The sequence below is a fragment of the Brassica oleracea genome, chromosome C4, assembly GCF_000695525.1.
Source record: "Brassica oleracea var. oleracea cultivar TO1000 chromosome C4, BOL, whole genome shotgun sequence".
In the NCBI taxonomy this organism is placed as follows: Eukaryota; Viridiplantae; Streptophyta; class Magnoliopsida; order Brassicales; family Brassicaceae; genus Brassica; species Brassica oleracea.
Genome location: NC_027751.1, coordinates 49050522 through 49067503, shown reverse-complemented (window position 1 = coordinate 49067503; position 16982 = coordinate 49050522). Strand labels below are relative to the sequence as shown.

Sequence of the window (16982 nt, the reverse complement as noted above, 5' to 3'; positions counted from 1 at the left end):
TTTTTTTTTTTTTTTTTTTTGTAACTGACACATGCAATTATTATTTGCAGGTTACCGTTGTACGGAGAAATGAAAGTGGTCTTCTTCGTATATCTCTGGTGGCCTAAAACGAAGGGAACGAGACTTGTGTACGAGACATTGTTGAAGCCAGTCATAGCCCAACATGAGACAGAAATCGATAGAAAGATTATGGAGTTGCGAGCTAGAGCTTGGGATTTTTTCATCTTCTACTTCCATAACTTTGCCCAGGTTCATTTTTTTTCTTCCAATACACTTTGTATTATTTAAAATGACTTAATTATATAACATTAACGATAACAAATTAGTATCTATGCACAGGCTGGTCAATCCACTTTTATCCAGGCTTTTCAATACGTACTTGCCCAATCGGTTCGGTTCTCTGCCGCAGCAGCAGCTAACCAACCGGTACCAACACATCTCTTTTATTTCTTCCCATAATGTTACACTTGCATTGCATATATGATATATCTATAGATTCAAGTTTTGGTATTCAATTTTTTTTGTTTCATTTACATTTTTAACTCTTATTTTCATTTAACTGCAAACACACAAAACATTTTTGAAACAATTGAAACGTGAATGATCTCTGTTTATTTTATTTTTTAAAATGTTTCTTAATTCACATGTTTGTGGCTACTTAATACACTTTGACACTTTTGTGTACGTGGTGAAGCCAATGGAGCCAAACGTAAACGTGAAAACGCGGTCACCGGTGGAGACTGAAAGTGATACGAACACTCCTCCCGGTCCAAGGCCTTTGAACAAATCACTATCTGCGTTGCGATCGCTAGAGAAGCAAACGAGCAGGGGGAGGAAGTGGCCACCACCGACACCACCACCAACACCAGGCCGAGACTCGGCCGGAACATTCAACGGAGAAGATGGAGTCAACATTCCCGATACACTTCCGGGATCACCCATCACTGATGCTCGAGCTAAGCTTCGCCGTTCTAACTCCAGGTCTCAGGCCGCAGCATAGTAACGTACATAAACGTGGAGAACCTTTTCTAAAAGGTATATAGTGAGAGAAAAGTTCAAGCTTTGAAATGTTTGAGAAGACAAAAACAGATTGAATTTTTTTTTTTTGTGTGTTCTTGTGTTTTTGTAAATTTAAGCAGAAGTTTTAATACATGGATGATATTTGTGTTTGCTTTCGCTTTAATGTTACCATAATGAGCTGATTATAACGATGCATTTAAATGGTCAAAAAAGATTATACTCAACTAGTGTACAAATGCAGCCGATGAAGTATTATCTCTCTCTCTTGAACTTACACTAGTTTCTCTTAACAAGTAATCCTCTACATTGTCACAGGCTACACCAACTCTAGATATAAATGAGATCATAATTTAATGGTACACACACTACGCACCTGCCACTGGTTCTGTATTTGATCCCCTCTTTGGCTTTGATTTTGGGGAGCTAAGAGTGTTGTTGTAATGCGTGTTTCATCATCTCGGGGTTGAGTCAATACCGGTTGGAGCTATTTCACCCATTACCGGTGGTGGTGTACTCACATCACCTATTTCATAATCCCAATCGATACCAGCTTTAGCATGAGTTAAGGATTAGCATATAACACATTGAAGAGAGCTATACGAGTTTTGATATATAAAAGGATACAGTCTGTTTTCCAAATATCCGTCATGCTAATATCTGCATTGGAGAGAAGCCAGTAATCCGTATCATCATTCTGCAAAACATTAGACCACATCAGAAGGTAAAGCTTCATATAGTTTCTGCGAGTCGGCTTACTTCGACGTCAGAGGGAGTAATCTTGAGCATTCCTCCTACTTGCTCCTGCAAATAATTAAGATCAGAGGTATCGGGTTGAGCATGTGCATGATCTTGAGACGCCTGATGCTCAATGGCAGTTCCTTTATTATCAACAGTTAAGGCTTCTATCTCATGGTTTTCTGAAGATCCCGAGCAAGAAGCAATAGGTAAGCATGCTGCTGGTGGTGTAGCTGTTCCATTTGTGTCTTCAAACTTCTTCTCAAATTCACTGAACAAGATCTCAAAGTAAAACATGTTATGACATTTATTCTATCATTCAATTCATGTTAATAACATTTCTTTCACATATGTACATAAGTAAAAGATACAAGGAATAAATACCTGACAAGGTATACGTCAATAGGTCCCATTGTACTTCTAAGAATGATCCTGTATCGCCTTTGAGGGATGTCAACCGCCTGTCGTTGTAGATAAGAAACATATTATCTTCAACATTTTTTGCATTTAGCGATATGTCTTCCAAAGTTGCTGACAGAGACTAACCTCATCTGGATCAGGGACTTCCAAAGTTGTGCCATGAGGAGCTTTGACGGCTATCAGAGTCTGATTCTGCGGGTGCATGAACGTGAGAGTTAAGATATAAGTGAACAAGAAAGTCTTAAGATCGACATATAACATACATTCAATCGATTGATAAAATTCCCAAGGACTAAATGACAGACCTGGAAACCCGGCAAACTCTTGATGTCCTCTTCAGTTACAAAAAGCCATCTGAACATTGGTAATAGATTGGTTAAGTGTCCATCATTAGAATAGCACCATCTCACTGCAAGGAAAAACTAGACTAGAAGGTGATAGATAGACTGAGATTTATACTTCTGGTTCTTTTCATTTTCGCTCAGTTCTCTTAGTCTTTCCTCCGTTTCTCTGCAAAAAAATTATTAAACGTCAGAATTGGTTGAGTAGATGAACCTCTAACATCCCAAAACTCTCAATATGAATGCTATGAAACCTGATTTGGTTATCTAGCGCTTGCTCCTCGAGGGAAAGGTTTTCTATTTCTGTCTGCAAGGAGAAAACAAGATCTATAGTCATACTAAACCAGAGTCTAAGTACATGCTATTTCAAGGTTTACAAGCACAATAAATTTATCAAATGCATGGTGTTTCACCGCACCTGTAAGACAGATACGTCAGCATCCACGTCGCCAGGCCCTGAAGTATCAAGTCCCCTGGTCAAGTTTATTGATCCACAAGTGAGTTTACATGTATTTAAATGGTACAAGTAATATCCCAAAGAAGCAGATATGAAGAAACACATGGTTTGAACTACATAAGCATATATTAATATCATTAAATCCTCCTCACTTCCAAAGTATTTGATTCTTGAAAGGCTTTTCAATGAGATCAATCCCCTCCAAAACGTTTGTAATATCATATATACGTCGTTTCTGAACCTCCAATGTTTCTGCAGCTTTGTTTAGGTCCAGCATTCCATCTTTCGCTTGTTTGATTAGATTGACGAACTTCCTTGTAAGGAGACCTGAACAGGTTTGTGTCAGCATCTTCAGATCCACCACGACATGTATTAAACGTTACAGACATATACAAAGAGTTGTTAATTACCTAAAGAACTGTCATAGCGACAACTTCCAGAAGGAGTTAGTGTGGCTGGAGAACCTACAACTTTATCAGGAAAAAAAATCAGATCTTTGACCTGCTTGTTGCTCTAGGCATGAAAAAAAAACATCTAATCATATAGAGCAAGCCAAAAGGAAAAGAGCTTCTTTCTTCTTACCAGCATTTGAGATGGGTGTTTGGGGAATTGACTGACTTCCTTTGGCCTTTGACTTGGTGTTGACTCTGACTCCTTTAGCTGAAACAGGAGTCTTACATGGACTGTTGGATATGGTACTGAAACCAGAGCTCGTGAGTCCATTACTACTAGATGGAGCAGTAACGGATGTGGTTGTGGTCTTTCTCTTCCGTGACTGCAAGATATTCTAGTTGTTATTAACTTGTCCATCCCAGAAACAACGCAAAGAGAGACATCATCCAAAAGGTTTTCAGAGCATCTAAATATACAATTCGGATTCTCTATACTATTTAACAGAAAGTTTCTCACAACAATGGGAACTACTTGAACAATTATACAAGCCAAGCGTCATGAACCATCACTTTGATACTAGTTAGCCTATGCTAACTATGTGAGTACTTATATAGGAATACATATATGAAACTCAAAGGAAGAGATGGCGAAATGACGGCTGTGAGCATCTCCAACGCACTTCTATTAAACTCCAATGTGTTCCTCTAAAATAGAGGAATGCTATATTTTAAGCTATTTATAGAAGAGATGTTATACAAAAGGTTTTCAAAGCATCTACTCATACAATTCTCTATACTCTCCAACATAAAGTTTTTTCACAATCAACTTGAACAATTATACATTACTTTGATACTAATTAGCCTATGATAAACAACACTATGCGAGATAAGTATATGAGACTAAAAGCAAGAGATGACGGTACGATGGTGGTAAGGAGACTCAAATTCACTGATTAGTTAAGAATCAATTGAGTTAAATTTCACAAATTCAAGATTCGCGTTCAATTAGATTGTGCGCCTAATGTACCATCGTGAAGATAAGATTATGACGAAAATCCACATGAATCTACAATTATCTGACGCTGGTGACTGAGAATCGTTATCGGAGAGCGTAAATCACATAACATCCACGAATTTTTCTAATTGCGATGGTAAAATCGAAAGATCGAGCAATCGAAATCACTCGAAACCGAGGGGGGACTCACGGGAGATCTATGAACCAAGACGTCGTCATCTTCCCGATCTCCGATTCTGCAGAGGTTAACGAGGCTTCTATCGTCGTTAGTGAGGTGCGAAGGGGCGAATCGGTGGTAATCCGAGGGATTGAACGGCGGTTTCGTTGAGGCGAACGCTAAGTTTCGACGTATTGGTGGCACGACGGGAAGAGACGACGACGGAGAAGGAGATGACGGCGGATGTCGCGGCGGCGGCGGCTGAGAAGGTCCCGGAGAAGATCGTGCGCCGCCGGACATGGATCGTGGTGAAGCGGAGTTCGATGGGAAGATCTCGGCGGGGAGAAGAGGGACGGTTAGGGAAGGGAAGCGAGGGTTTTAGTGATAGAGAGAGAGAGGAGGAGGAGGAGGAGGAGGAGGAAGAAGAAGGAAAAAGTGAGAGAGAGCAGAAAACGAGGGAATTTTATGTTGGGATAGATGTGGAGGGAAGAAGCCTCTGCCTACAGCGAGATTAATTTTGTTTCTATTTGTGCCCCCTTACTTTTATAATTGTTTCTAATTGACCCCACTTATTTTCTTTAACGGGAATTAAGTTAATTTTTTTGGTTGATGGGTGAATGAAGCTGATATTTGATTTTGATCTAAGAACTTCGTTTTTGAATCTTGAGAATTATTCAAATGTAGTCGGTAACCAGATTTCTGCAAGAGATTGATTGAGATAGGATTTGCGTTCTCTAATACATGTGCTGCTGTTTCCGTTAGAGCATATATTAATATTTTATTAAACACAACCTCCCACTGGTTTTGAATTTTTTTTTTTTATTGTTGATTAGTGGTTGTTGTTGTTGTTGTGTATGGCAGTGGAAACTGGCTACAGAAGAGTAGTACAGAAGGGTTGATTATTTTGTTACTTGAAAAGATAATCATAATCTAATCTTTCCCAATTCAATATGTGAAGGACTGTGCAGAGGTATCATTACAATTCCACTTATAGGAGTGTGATAGGTACCGCTTGGTTTCGTGTTTGTTGTCACTAGCACATGTTTAAGCCCATTTGGAGTATACCTCTCAAACATACATCAGAGAAACCAAATGGCCCAACAAAGAGTGAGAACATGTAGAACAGAGATTCAGATTATAGACCAACGACAAAGATTCAAGGACTTAAAAGGCTCTAGATCATCAAGATTTAACTCAATTGTCCGGTTTATCAGTACATAATCAATACCCTCCTGCCTCCAATTCTAGAACTCTAAGTGGTTGTTGCATCCACTTGGCTGAACATTTCATTTCATTCCACTGAACTACCAATACAATCCACATTGTAAATGAACATTCCTTCTCCTATCAAGAAACTATCTTCCTTTCTCTCTTAAAATGTAGGCAGAGACTACCGGTTTCTTCATTCTTTTGAGTTCTTGAGAATCATTCAACACAAACTGTACCTAAAATTAAAAGCAAACCCATCAATTAAAAAGAGTTTCTCCAGACCATTATAAACCAAACAGAACAAAGAGACTTCTCACCACTTTGTAAAAACTCTAAAAATCAAGAATCTTTCTGTACACAACAAAGTCGAGAGGTCTTCAATGGCGGAGAAGAATCACAACATACCTCCAACGCATCCCGAAACCCATCTTCCTTAGTCTTCAGCATCACCGCCAACGGCAACCTCACCCCTCTCCCCGCGCACGCCACGTGTCTCGGTTTAATCCGGTTCTCCAAGCTGAACGAGAAATACTGAGGAAACTCAAGAACCTCCCTCACGTCTCTCCCCATCTCCCCCATCAAGTAGTTCAGCTTCGGCTCGTAGTTCTCACCGATGCTGTAGTTAAACAGCTGCGGGAACCTCTTGAACATCGCAGCGGCGCTCCGCCGCGAGAACCCGAGCCTTTCGAAGAACTCGATCCTCGGGAGGAGCTTGCCCTCGACGCTGCAGGAGAGGAGGTAAGTGTGTCTCCGCGGCTCGAGGATTCCGATCCCCCGGAGGAAGTAGAGCGTGGGCCTCAGCTGGAGGTCGACGCTGCAGGCGAGGAGACGGGGACGGCGGCGCAGGGCTTGGCGGAGGTCGAAGGTGGAGTCGACGCCGACTTCGCGGAGGAGGAAAGTGATGACGGGGATCGTGTGGGAGGTTAACGGGGAAGTGAGAAGCTCCGGGCACATGGAGACGAGGCGGCGGAGGTCCGGGAGGGAGAAGTTGATCGGCGGGGTTGTCATGTAGTCGACGACGGATTTGACGGCGGAGAGGGGGGAGGAGAGGAGGGGAGGGTGGCGGTTGAGGAGGGTGAGGAAGTCGATGCCGAGGGTGTCGAGGTAGAGGAGCTTCTCGTGGATGTCGGTTTCTAGGGTTCCGGCGGCGGAAGGTGCGGAGGAGAGGGAGTCTGGAGGGTTGGGAGGGAAGAAGATTGATGACGGCGATGAGTTTGGTTTGAATGAGAGAGAGGGGAAGTTGCTGAGGCGGAGGCGAGAGAACGGAGGAAAGTGGTGGTGGTGAGGAGGGAGAGTGGAGGAGAGGAAAGAGAGAGCTTCTTGTTGCATTGTTCAAGAGACATCACTCACGACATGAGTTCTCTCTGTTTCTCTCTTTGTCTGGAACAAAACGATGAAAGAGGATAAGACGGGCATGAACAAACTGTGATTTGAAGATGGGGATTTTTTGTTGGGGATCATATCTGAATCAATCCGGTTCGGTTCGGTTCAGTGCTTAACCGGTTTATTCCGATTGAAGTTAGACGAAATATGAATTTTTTTTATGGGCTATGCTAGGCCCACTGGCCCGTTTCTAAAGGGAATTTGCAATAGAACGAATGAAAACGGTTTTAAGAATTTGTTTTCTTGATTAGCCACTAATTTTCAAGTTTACCTGCGGAATTACAGTTTTTATAGTGAATTTATAGTAAAATAATTATTTTTAAAATATTAGGGTGGCCACAAACTGTAAAACAGGATTTTTTTTTTAGAAACCCGTGAGGATCCGGCGCAACCGAGTAATCCCACGAAGCCAAATCAGCCTGTATTTTTATCATTTAAGATATTATGGGTGACCAACTTGAAGTTATTTCTTAAACGCCACTGATCTAACCCGTTAGTTGTAAAACATGGTGTTTGCTAATTGCTATGCCTAATGGCAAATATTGAAGGTTTCGCATCACTATTTTTTAATTTAATTTTATTAGTTTTTTAAATACAACCAAACAAATAGGAAAGGCAGATATTTATTCTATTCAACAAAATTTCTTAATATAATAAATTTTTAGTTTGAATAATTAGAATTCAAATATGACATACGATTACATAAAGGAATCAATCTTTTGAATAGTGGCCAATGGACAAAAAAAATTGAGATTCGAGAAACAGCGGACTAATGTAATGCAAATCTAACACGAACCGCCTTCAGATGTGGGAGCGTCCGCAATATCGTCCCACACCATTTTGGACACAAAATCATCGTGCTTTGGAACATACTCCTGCAACCACAAACATAAACTTAACTAGTTTAATCATATCCTCTTCTGAGATTCACGCATTTAATTTGTATACGAACAGAACTGAAAGTTAATGAAAGAAAAAAAAAGAAGAAGAAATAAACCTCGAGAAGTTGGAGCAACTGAGAAGCGGTCGGGGCGGAGACGATGATACGGCGGGCCGTGGAGGAGACAAAGCCTTCGTCCACTGCCTTATCTATAAACGTTAATAGCGAATCGTAGAATCCATCCACATTCAGTAGTCCCACCTGCATTTTTGTAACTTCACATTATGTATATACCCTATGCATAATATTTAAAATTTTTGCCTTCTTTGACATTGTATAAATGTTTCTTAGTGTATGAATATGTCTTGTTTATCAATATTTATATCCATTCATAATTATTTACGTACAATATGATTTTAGGGTACTCTTTTGTTGAGACATTATTCCATGTGACAATATGACTTGAACCCATATGCTTAGATTCTCTTTCCACACATACACATATATAGCCAATTAAGAGTTTAGTTTTGTTTTTTAAATACAATTTAGCAAAATCTCTACTCTGTCCATCAACACATAACAAACATCTTCGTTTTTGTATGACATAACAAACATCTTTAACTATGTTTTGTCGGATAACCGGATTTACCGGCCTGAATGATGTGCTTACAATTTCATATCTAATTTTTTTTTATTAATTACCGGTTTAGTGTGGATCCCAAGCTGAGACCAGCTGATGACTTCCAACAACTCTTCAAATGTCCCGTATCCACCTATATTTTTTTGGTTGTCAAATAACGCCACACATTTATTAACCTTCCATAATTGTAGATACTATGCATATCATTTATCAATACATAACTTTTACAAAAAAAAAAGAAGCCAAACCAGGAAGTGCGACGAAGGCATCCGCTTGACGACCCATTTCAGCCTTCCTTTGGTGCATAGTCGATACTGTTATAACATCTCCAATTGATTCACCGGTGATCTATAAACCAACATCATTTCATCATAATCATTTACATACATTTTATTAAAAACTCAAATTTTGGCCAACACAAAATACACTACATTTTACAGTGTTTGATAAATGTATAAGTAGATTTGTAACTACCTCTCTTGGTGCTAAAGACTTCGGAATGATTCTGCATAACATGCAACACATAATGTCAATATTTATTACAAATATCAAATCATTCACTTTAGTCACCTTTTCGCAATAATTAAAGATTCCTATCATTTTTTAAATTCACTTTCGGTTTAAGGTTCCAACTTCTTTGAAAGTTTAATTCATAGTTTAATAAGTTAAACTAGAACTATATAACTAAAGGCATATGCGGATATGCCTTTTCCCCCTTTGGCCTTAGATTTTACCTAAAGATATATAGTAAGTATAATAAATCGATACCAGTTTTCAGATATGTTCCAAGAAAATTATAAGAATTTATCTCGGAGCAGTCGAAACGCTATTTATGATAATGTTACCCATTTGAAAGGCAGGACAAGAACATGGGGAAGACAAAATAAAAATAATGATGTACTGTCGCTTTGAATGTATAGATAATTTAAAACCAATTTTTTTTTAGCAACTAATGTTTGTGATTAATGGGTATAAATAATCCAAATTCGTAGAGAGAGAGACAGATATAGATACCCAAGGACATGACGACCACCATCATGAACCGCCTGAGATATGAGACCCATTAGCCCCACGCTTCCTCCTCCATACACCAAATCGATCTTTCTCTCCACCTTTCACATTTACGTTTACATCAGTGTTATTGCTTATTAATGCGTAAGCAAGTACAATTTATTACGAACTAATAGAACAGTCTTTTTAGATGACTTTTTAGATGACTTGACTAATTCAAATTAACTTGTAGTATTTTTTTAACAAAAAGCTAAGAATGGTGAAGTTTTTTTTTTGAACAAAAGAATGGCGAAGTTTTGCTAGATGAAGAAGTATATTTCAACCTTGACATGGTCATATAACAATGATATGATATTATATTCCCCATACACATATTACTCACGACTATTTACAGTCAACATAACGTATGACCTGTATAATAAGAACTCGTATATCGCTGAAGTTTTTTTTTCCTTTTTGGCTAATGCAGAAATAGACAATAGACTTAGCATTCAAAGAAATATAGTAGAAACTGAAATATGTTGTCGTAATACAATTCTTAATTAGTTTGTCAACTAAAAAAGCACAAAGTTTAGGATTTAAATACATGTGGAAGTTGAGAGTTACCAGTTGGTGGGCGAGTTGGAGAGCAGCGTCGTGATAAGTGGTCTTGTTGCCGGAACTGCTTCCACAGAAGACACAGATCCTCCTGAATTTTGATTTTGTCTCTTCCATTTCTGCTCTATCTTTCTGTCCTTTTCTGTCTTGATCTTTTTTTGGTTGTCACTTTCTCAACTTTATAATATATAGATATATGAGGAGGAAGTATACAGATTTGTTTGGCTAAGGGTAATTAGGTTGGCTATACATACATTTAAATATGTTAGTTTATTTTATTATTGGATCCCGTAGATTTTGACAGCTTTTTTTCTTTTTCTTTTTGTTTTTCAATAGTTTTTGTTTTTGTTGTTGTTGTTGAAAGATTAAATGTACTTATTAATTAACAAAAAGAAATAAATTTATATTAGAGATTATAACTTTGAAGCCCAAAAACAATTAGCTTACAAAATAAACCTGAGCCAAACCTATAAAATAGCATTAGCATATCTCGAACATTATTGGATTGAACTGCAACATTCCATCAATTTTGAATCGGCTGTGTACTTTTCACTAGAAGTATTTCACAATTTCTGGTGAGAATTTAAACATAAAAATCAACAGTTGGTAAAAGAACATAAAAATTAACATTTTTATTAAATTTTAGTTATGAATATGAGAAATCATTTTAATTAATGAATATAATGATTTTTATTAGTTTATAAGAATATTTATTGATATTTCTAAATTCGTATATGAAAAGAATTAACCAATTTTTTTCTATTTACAAGAAGTATAGATTTTAGAAAACTACATAGAAATTAGCAATACATATATGAATAGAAAATATGTTAGACAAAAATCTTAGATATCTGTACTATTAAAGCAAAACCATTATTTGAAATCAACCTAACTAAATTTATTTCCGAATAGTATTAATAGATTAGTTAAATTGATTTTCAAACAATTTTAAAATACTGAATCTCACTTTTTAATATCCTATTTTTTAATTTAACTATAAATTATTTGACGATGCAAATAAATAATTAAAATATTGATTTTTTGTGAAACAAATATAATGTTGATGGGAATGAGGTCAACATGTTAATTTTACCATTTTAGATACGTAAACCAACTTAATTTGAACTGTAAAACTATTTTAATCAGGATTTTAATAGAGAATGGTCTCTCTGATGCCAAATCTTATACTAATCGACAGTTTCTTATATTCTTACACTTTTAATTCAACTTTATTGTTTTCACCTAAATATAACTTTTTGGTTCAGTGATGACTTTAACATCCGAAAAGCCATATACAATTCCACGAGGTTGCAAAATGTACATGTTTTTATTTTATTTTTTTGAAACACAACTAATTATCAACTTTCTTGAATACAAATACTAGAGGGAATTATCCATCCTCTTTGATAAAAAGCATAAGATACAATAACAGACCAAATTAAGAAAGATAGATCTTCAAAGCAAGATGACAGCGAATTCAAGACAAAGCTTGGATGCGTCGATGGAGCGTACCCGACAGAGTCGGACAACTGAGACTTAGTCACATAATGTGACGTTGAGGGACAACCCTCACCTGCGAGACAACACATGGTAATCTCGGTTGCATCTTCTGGCCCCGTACAGACCGCTACGCAAGATAACAAACCGGTGATAAAGCTGAAGCCGAAACTCGGCAGCGAAGCCGAGAAATCATCTTCTTCCATGGGAAGAAGGTATGGTGGAAAAGTCCTCTCTTCAAAAGACGAGGAAGATTGAAACGGAAACTGTCTCTGTGAATCCACCGATAAACTCTTCTTAACATGATAATATGCCATTATACGCAAAAGCAAGGCCCCGGCGAACCCACCGGAAATCCTTATCAAACAAGTCAATACCAAAACCACAGTTTGCAATAAAATCAGTACAGTCGGTACCTTCAAAAGCAATATCGTATTTCTTGATTTTGTGTAACTGGTTTGTGGGCTATAACAATAAGGGAGATTAGCAGTACAGGCCCAATTAGTGATCACCCTTGGCCCAATCCAAGATGATTGATTGAGTGACGGGAAGGAGTGGATACAGACGTCAGGGATGGAAACTCCGGCGGCGATGGATACTCGGCCGTCTAGCCAGGGATGGTGCGCTTCAGCGAGCGACGAGCTTGGAACACCAGAGAAGATGGGCCTTACAAACAGACAGAGAGGAAGAGCGGCACAGTGGATCTCCTCGGAATCCCATAGAGGACCGTCAACTTCTGCGTTTGTCAAGCTGGATCTGGTGGGAGAGGTTCGGAAGTGGCTCGTCCTTATCAGGTAGCACGATATCGGTACTGAATCCTTGGAAAACAGTGGAACCCCACATACACAAGGGTATAGATTACCGCGACCGGGCACTAGATGTGGTAGAGAAGATGGAAATGGCCGACGACACTGTCGAAGAGGCGTAGATCTAAAGGTTTGGAGGTGACTGAAGCTGACCGGCATGATGGAGAAGCGGGGAGACCCCCAGAAGGTCACGGATCCGGTGTCCCAGACTCCGAAACGAAGACACGAGCGACGGAAACGATTAGAACATGGTGGTGAGCGATCTGAAGACGATGAGTAACAGGAGACAGAGCATAGGGCCCGACGCCGGCGGCCAGAGGCCTCACCGGCGTCGAGAGAGATGATGTTTGTCGGCTTCTCGATTTTTGGGTCCGAAAGAGAATTAGGGCGAACTCTGAAATTCAATATGTACATGTTTTTATATATACCAAAGTTTAGATAAAAATATCGGTCCACCATGTCCACAATCAAGTCCGAGAGACCATATATCACAACATTTTCACAACCTTAACTCTACTTTTAAATATTTTTCTTTAAATCACTATACTAATAAAATTGTGATCCAGAGATTGCAATTTGACTTTGCTCACACGGTGTTGAACAAGTGCCACCCACCTTAGAAGAAGCCATGATTCGATCCGTTAATTCCTTATTGTGATACTTTATCATAAATGAATAACTAAACCATATCTTTAATTGAAGAATCGGTCATTCTGCTTATTAGTCACCAAATCTCTAATATCTTTTGTTTTCTTACCTGTAGCTAAAATTGTTAATGGAAATATTGGCACTATTAATTAACTCAAAATCGGGACAAATAAAATAAAATAAAAGAAAGAAGCTCTCAATTGGATTCCCCTATGTTTAAACTTCAGACCATCGGTTAAGTTATATATAACAAGTTGATCACACATATTTATACACAATGCACATACTGGAAAAAGTATATGAAATAGACTAATTCTCGATATCCAAATAGTAAATCTATATATCATGATCCTGAACCAGCTTCGACAAATCAATCTCTTACACTATTCACAATTGAGATTCGAAAACTCGTGTATTAAAATTAGTATTGCCAAAGGATTTGGTCAGATCTAATACTTTTGATATTCTGCCTATCTCAGTAGATCTAATAGAAATAGCTGGCACATTTACTTTACAATTTGTTCATATAAGATAGCAAACATTTGATATTCAAAGTTCAAACCAAGCAATCTATGATTTGTTTGAAGTTCTGAAAGAAAAGAAAAAACAAATACAAGAAAAAAACTACGTCAGAAATATAAATAGCCCATTTGTTATATTTCAAATGGATATTGGCACTGATACTTAGATTAGAAAACCCATTTATTTTAAGTTAGGCAGGGTCCAGCTCTAGAGTTCCAGCCCGGCCCGGATGGAATCCGATTACGTTCTTTTTTTTTTTGAGAAAAAAAATTCCTGGACAAGAGTTTGAGCCCTATGAGAAAGAAAACGGTCGTCGGTCTCTAACGATAGTAGGAGTTTTCGCTTCAGCATTTTCTGCGGCGATTCCTCAAGTCACAGATTACGTTTCTTTGCTCTTAAATTTAGAAGAGTGTCATGTCAAAATTAGGACAACTTTTCTCCATTCATCCTTTAATTATATTTTTATATCTTTATTTTAAAAAGTTGGGTCGTCTAATGGAGAATTATTTCATAAACGATTCTTTTTGTTCTTCTGTGGTTTCACTTTTATGAAATATATGTGCTTTACTTTGATAGAAAGAATTTCTTAGGGGGTTTTCTCAATACAAACTTTCCTGCATTCCCATGTAATTCCTGGACAAGAGTTTGATTTGAAAGCAACCACTCGGAAATGTCATGCACAAACACACAAATTTATTTAGAGATTTGGAACCAGTTTCAGCTTAACATGGGACAAGCAAAAACTTTGCAAGTTGTAGTAGACTAGTAGTTTTACCAAGATTTCAGGTTCTTGCCATGTTATTGTGGGGGTTTCTAATTTTCTACATAACACTTGTTCAAACTATGACAGCTATATTAACAAAATATTTAGCAAGTCGATTCGACCGATTCGAAAAAAGGGTCGATTTTATCAATTTTAAAATTATTTAGTATATTGTTGACTGGTGCTCTGAGTTAGTGATTTAGTCGAAAGTGTTAGTTTTGTTGTGTTCCTAGTTCGATGCTTTACGTCATGCCATCAGATATTAATAATGATTGGCCCTGGATTTAAAAAAAAATAAGACCTAACCCAAACTCTTTCCAAGTTTCCACTTAATAAAAAAAAAAATTCGTAAATGATCTAGAATCATCTGCGAGCTGGCCTGTTTAAAGCATCCGCATCTAACTGTCATATACTTTTCTTTTAAAGGATTGGTCTCTGCAAGTGTTTTTCCTTTTGTGATAGAGGATGAATGCTTTTGATAGGGAAACAAAGTTGATCGGTTGGATTAAAGGCTAAAAGGGGTTTGCGATTGGGTGTGCCCGAAGTAACCATCTCGATTCCTTTTCTTTTCTTTTTCAAAACGCTTTTGCCTTCATGTATTTTTGTCTCTCTTTGTATGGCCTTTTGGTCTAAGCTCATAAACTACACTTGGTATTTACCCTTTAGACTCTAAACTGTCCTCTTTGGTCCTACATGTCCTCAGTAACGTTACTGAAGCATGAATTTGTGCACCTTTTCAATATACCAAGATGATTTGAACCTTTGTTAACATTAGAAGGAGAGAAAATATATAGACTAAGTTTTATTTTAATCTTAATCTCTTAAAACTTAAAGTTAATTCTTGAAAATTTGTTTTTATTAATCAATAAAAATCTTTACATCAAACTAATGTAAAAAAAACACTAATGTAAAATGAAAATATGAATATCTAATTAATAAAACAAAAATAAAGCAATCATAAACTATACAACAAAAGAAGACAACATAATGTAAAAGGAAAATTGAATACCTAATTCATAAAACTACCAAAACTCATTAGCTGATTTACCCTAACCATGGTCGTGTATCACAAGACTGGATGTTTTCGCCTTGGCTTGGAGTAATATCATGAAACCTGGAAATTTAAAGACTTTATTTTGATAGGTTTCTTTCTTCTTGATCATAATAGTATAATTCACATCTTTGCTTGTCCTCGATAATAATTGTTGGATCATGTCCATCTTCCTTTGTTGTTTTTCTTCTTCTTTTAACTAAATTTTGAGTAATGACCCTTTATTTTTGCAATAGGAGCCAGAGGCAGTTAGTGTAAGAGATTTTGTTGATTGATGAGTGGCCTTTGGAAGAAGTATTCAAATTTATAATAAGTAAAGGCTGAAAATATGATTGGGGAATGAAAGGAAGATCTCTTGTACATTCCTTCAGAAATTAATAATTACATTTACCATTTCATTAATTTAACCTTTGAGGACTATATATATATAAGATTCTCTTATCATATTGTATAAATGTTGTTGAAGATTCCTAGGTAAGGTAAATGGTGGTGCTCTTCTTTTCTCTTCTTTCTATGCAGTGGCATGCTTCATGAAAGAGAGAGACCTATTCATCAAAGTAGAAGTGTAATAGGATAATGCCAGTTACTGTAACGTGATTTCATAAATCCATCTTGGATTTTATGCAGCATTCCCTGAATAGCAAATGGATTTTGTACCCTTTGCTAGATTTGAGATTCAGCTGTTCACTATCTAACATTGAGTGAAATAATGTATCATCAAGTTAAGGTTAGTATATCCTTGCCTTGTGGCATATTGGTTTATGCATACATTTTTGGTCTTTCTTAATAGTAAACACCTTTGTTTCTTATTCTTCTTCTTCTTTGTTTCTCTCGATTTTAAAAGAAAGATATATTGAAAAAGCTACACACTTTTCTGAAAGTAATGAAAGGAAAAGATAATGATATTTAATACATTTATTATATGAATTTATATGCCTATGATGGGTCCGTTGCTAAATTTAAAGAAGATACAAAGACCAAAATAGTGATTCTAAGCGAGACCCTTTTGGGTTACACTTACAGAACCTGAAGGGTTAAAACAGCTTCATCAGTTATGATTCTTGATTATATTATGGAACATAGTTCATCCCCTATATATTATTTGTGAAACATTACAACTTCTTTTTGTAGCCACATGTCATCACTAGGATGATTCTTAGAATTATTAGAGAAATAGGTTGGTTCATCTAATTATATAATAAGTTTTTTATTAAACTAACCATAAATTCATTATTAATGTCATTTATTATTTCCTTAAATAAAGATTACGGAATTGTCTAATGTGGGTAAAGTATATATGACAATTAATGATTTTAAATAATAAAGATCTGATAAAAAAATGTATCTTCTATCAAATTTGTTTAATTTAAAACTATTAAAATAATTTAAAAAAACACAATAACCATATTATAAAAATTTAGATTTTTCTGTATATTTT

At 36.9% G+C, this 16982-nt stretch overlaps 4 protein-coding genes across 5 annotated transcripts in view; 1 reads left to right on the top strand and 3 right to left on the bottom strand.

Moving 5' to 3' along the window:
• LOC106337296 (HVA22-like protein j) overlaps positions 1–1095 on the top strand; it is a 2180-nt gene extending 1085 nt beyond the window's left edge. The window contains exons 5-7 of the mRNA XM_013776384.1: positions 51–249; positions 340–426; positions 695–1095. Of these exons, the coding sequence (XP_013631838.1) occupies positions 51–249; positions 340–426; positions 695–1000 (592 nt within the window). The 3' untranslated portion in view covers positions 1001–1095. The remainder of the gene's footprint in view (positions 1–50; positions 250–339; positions 427–694) is intronic.
• Positions 1096–1108: 13 nt separating this feature from the next.
• LOC106337295 (transcription factor E2FA) lies at positions 1109–5031 on the bottom strand. Its single transcript, XM_013776383.1, has 13 exons — positions 4571–5031; positions 3556–3748; positions 3384–3443; positions 3126–3300; positions 2935–2989; positions 2771–2823; positions 2635–2685; positions 2481–2529; positions 2302–2367; positions 2140–2216; positions 1777–2026; positions 1645–1714; positions 1109–1570 (listed from the first exon to the last, which is right to left on the bottom strand). Exons 1-13 carry the CDS (start codon positions 4835–4837, stop codon positions 1473–1475), a joined length of 1464 nt encoding a protein of 487 aa, XP_013631837.1. The 5' UTR covers positions 4838–5031; the 3' UTR covers positions 1109–1472.
• A 566-nt stretch (positions 5032–5597) lies between these two features.
• On the bottom strand, positions 5598–7192 carry LOC106336674. Of its 2 annotated transcripts, none has more exons than XM_013775578.1 (2): positions 6152–7192; positions 5598–5982 (listed from the first exon to the last, which is right to left on the bottom strand). In XM_013775578.1, the coding sequence occupies exons 1-2, from the start codon at positions 7073–7075 to the stop codon at positions 5893–5895; spliced, it is 1014 nt and encodes a 337-aa protein (XP_013631032.1). In that variant the 5' UTR covers positions 7076–7192; the 3' UTR covers positions 5598–5892. The 2 variants fall into 2 exon arrangements, with proteins under 2 accessions (XP_013631032.1, XP_013631033.1); XM_013775579.1 differs by having other exon boundaries at positions 5617–5982; positions 6064–7192.
• Positions 7193–7914: 722 nt separating this feature from the next.
• LOC106339132 (cytokinin riboside 5'-monophosphate phosphoribohydrolase LOG2-like) lies at positions 7915–10393 on the bottom strand. The gene is made up of 7 exons (XM_013777940.1): positions 10267–10393; positions 9664–9761; positions 9124–9154; positions 8898–8997; positions 8712–8782; positions 8127–8270; positions 7915–8004 (listed from the first exon to the last, which is right to left on the bottom strand). Exons 1-7 carry the CDS (start codon positions 10372–10374, stop codon positions 7915–7917), a joined length of 642 nt encoding a protein of 213 aa, XP_013633394.1. The 5' UTR covers positions 10375–10393.
• Between the last annotated feature and the right edge of the window lie 6589 nt (positions 10394–16982).

Coding starts and splice junctions, on each gene's coding strand:
- LOC106337295 (XM_013776383.1), bottom strand. CDS start 4,837: ATGTCCGGCGGCGCACGATCTTCTCCGGGACCTTCTCAGCCGCCGCCG. Junction 2,686..2,770: donor GCGCTAGATAACCAAATCAG/GTTTCATAGCAT, acceptor ATTTTTTTGCAG/AGAAACGGAGGAAAGACTAA. Junction 1,715..1,776: donor TTACTCCCTCTGACGTCGAA/GTAAGCCGACTC, acceptor AATGTTTTGCAG/AATGATGATACGGATTACTG.
- LOC106336674 (XM_013775578.1), bottom strand. CDS start 7,075: ATGCAACAAGAAGCTCTCTCTTTCCTCTCCTCCACTCTCCCTCCTCAC. Junction 5,983..6,151: donor GGTTTCGGGATGCGTTGGAG/GTATGTTGTGAT, acceptor TTTTAATTTTAG/GTACAGTTTGTGTTGAATGA.
- LOC106339132 (XM_013777940.1), bottom strand. CDS start 10,374: ATGGAAGAGACAAAATCAAAATTCAGGAGGATCTGTGTCTTCTGTGGA. Junction 9,762..10,266: donor TCCAACTCGCCCACCAACTG/GTAACTCTCAAC, acceptor TAAATGTGAAAG/GTGGAGAGAAAGATCGATTT. Junction 8,271..8,711: donor TTGGGATCCACACTAAACCG/GTAATTAATAAA, acceptor ACAAAAATGCAG/GTGGGACTACTGAATGTGGA.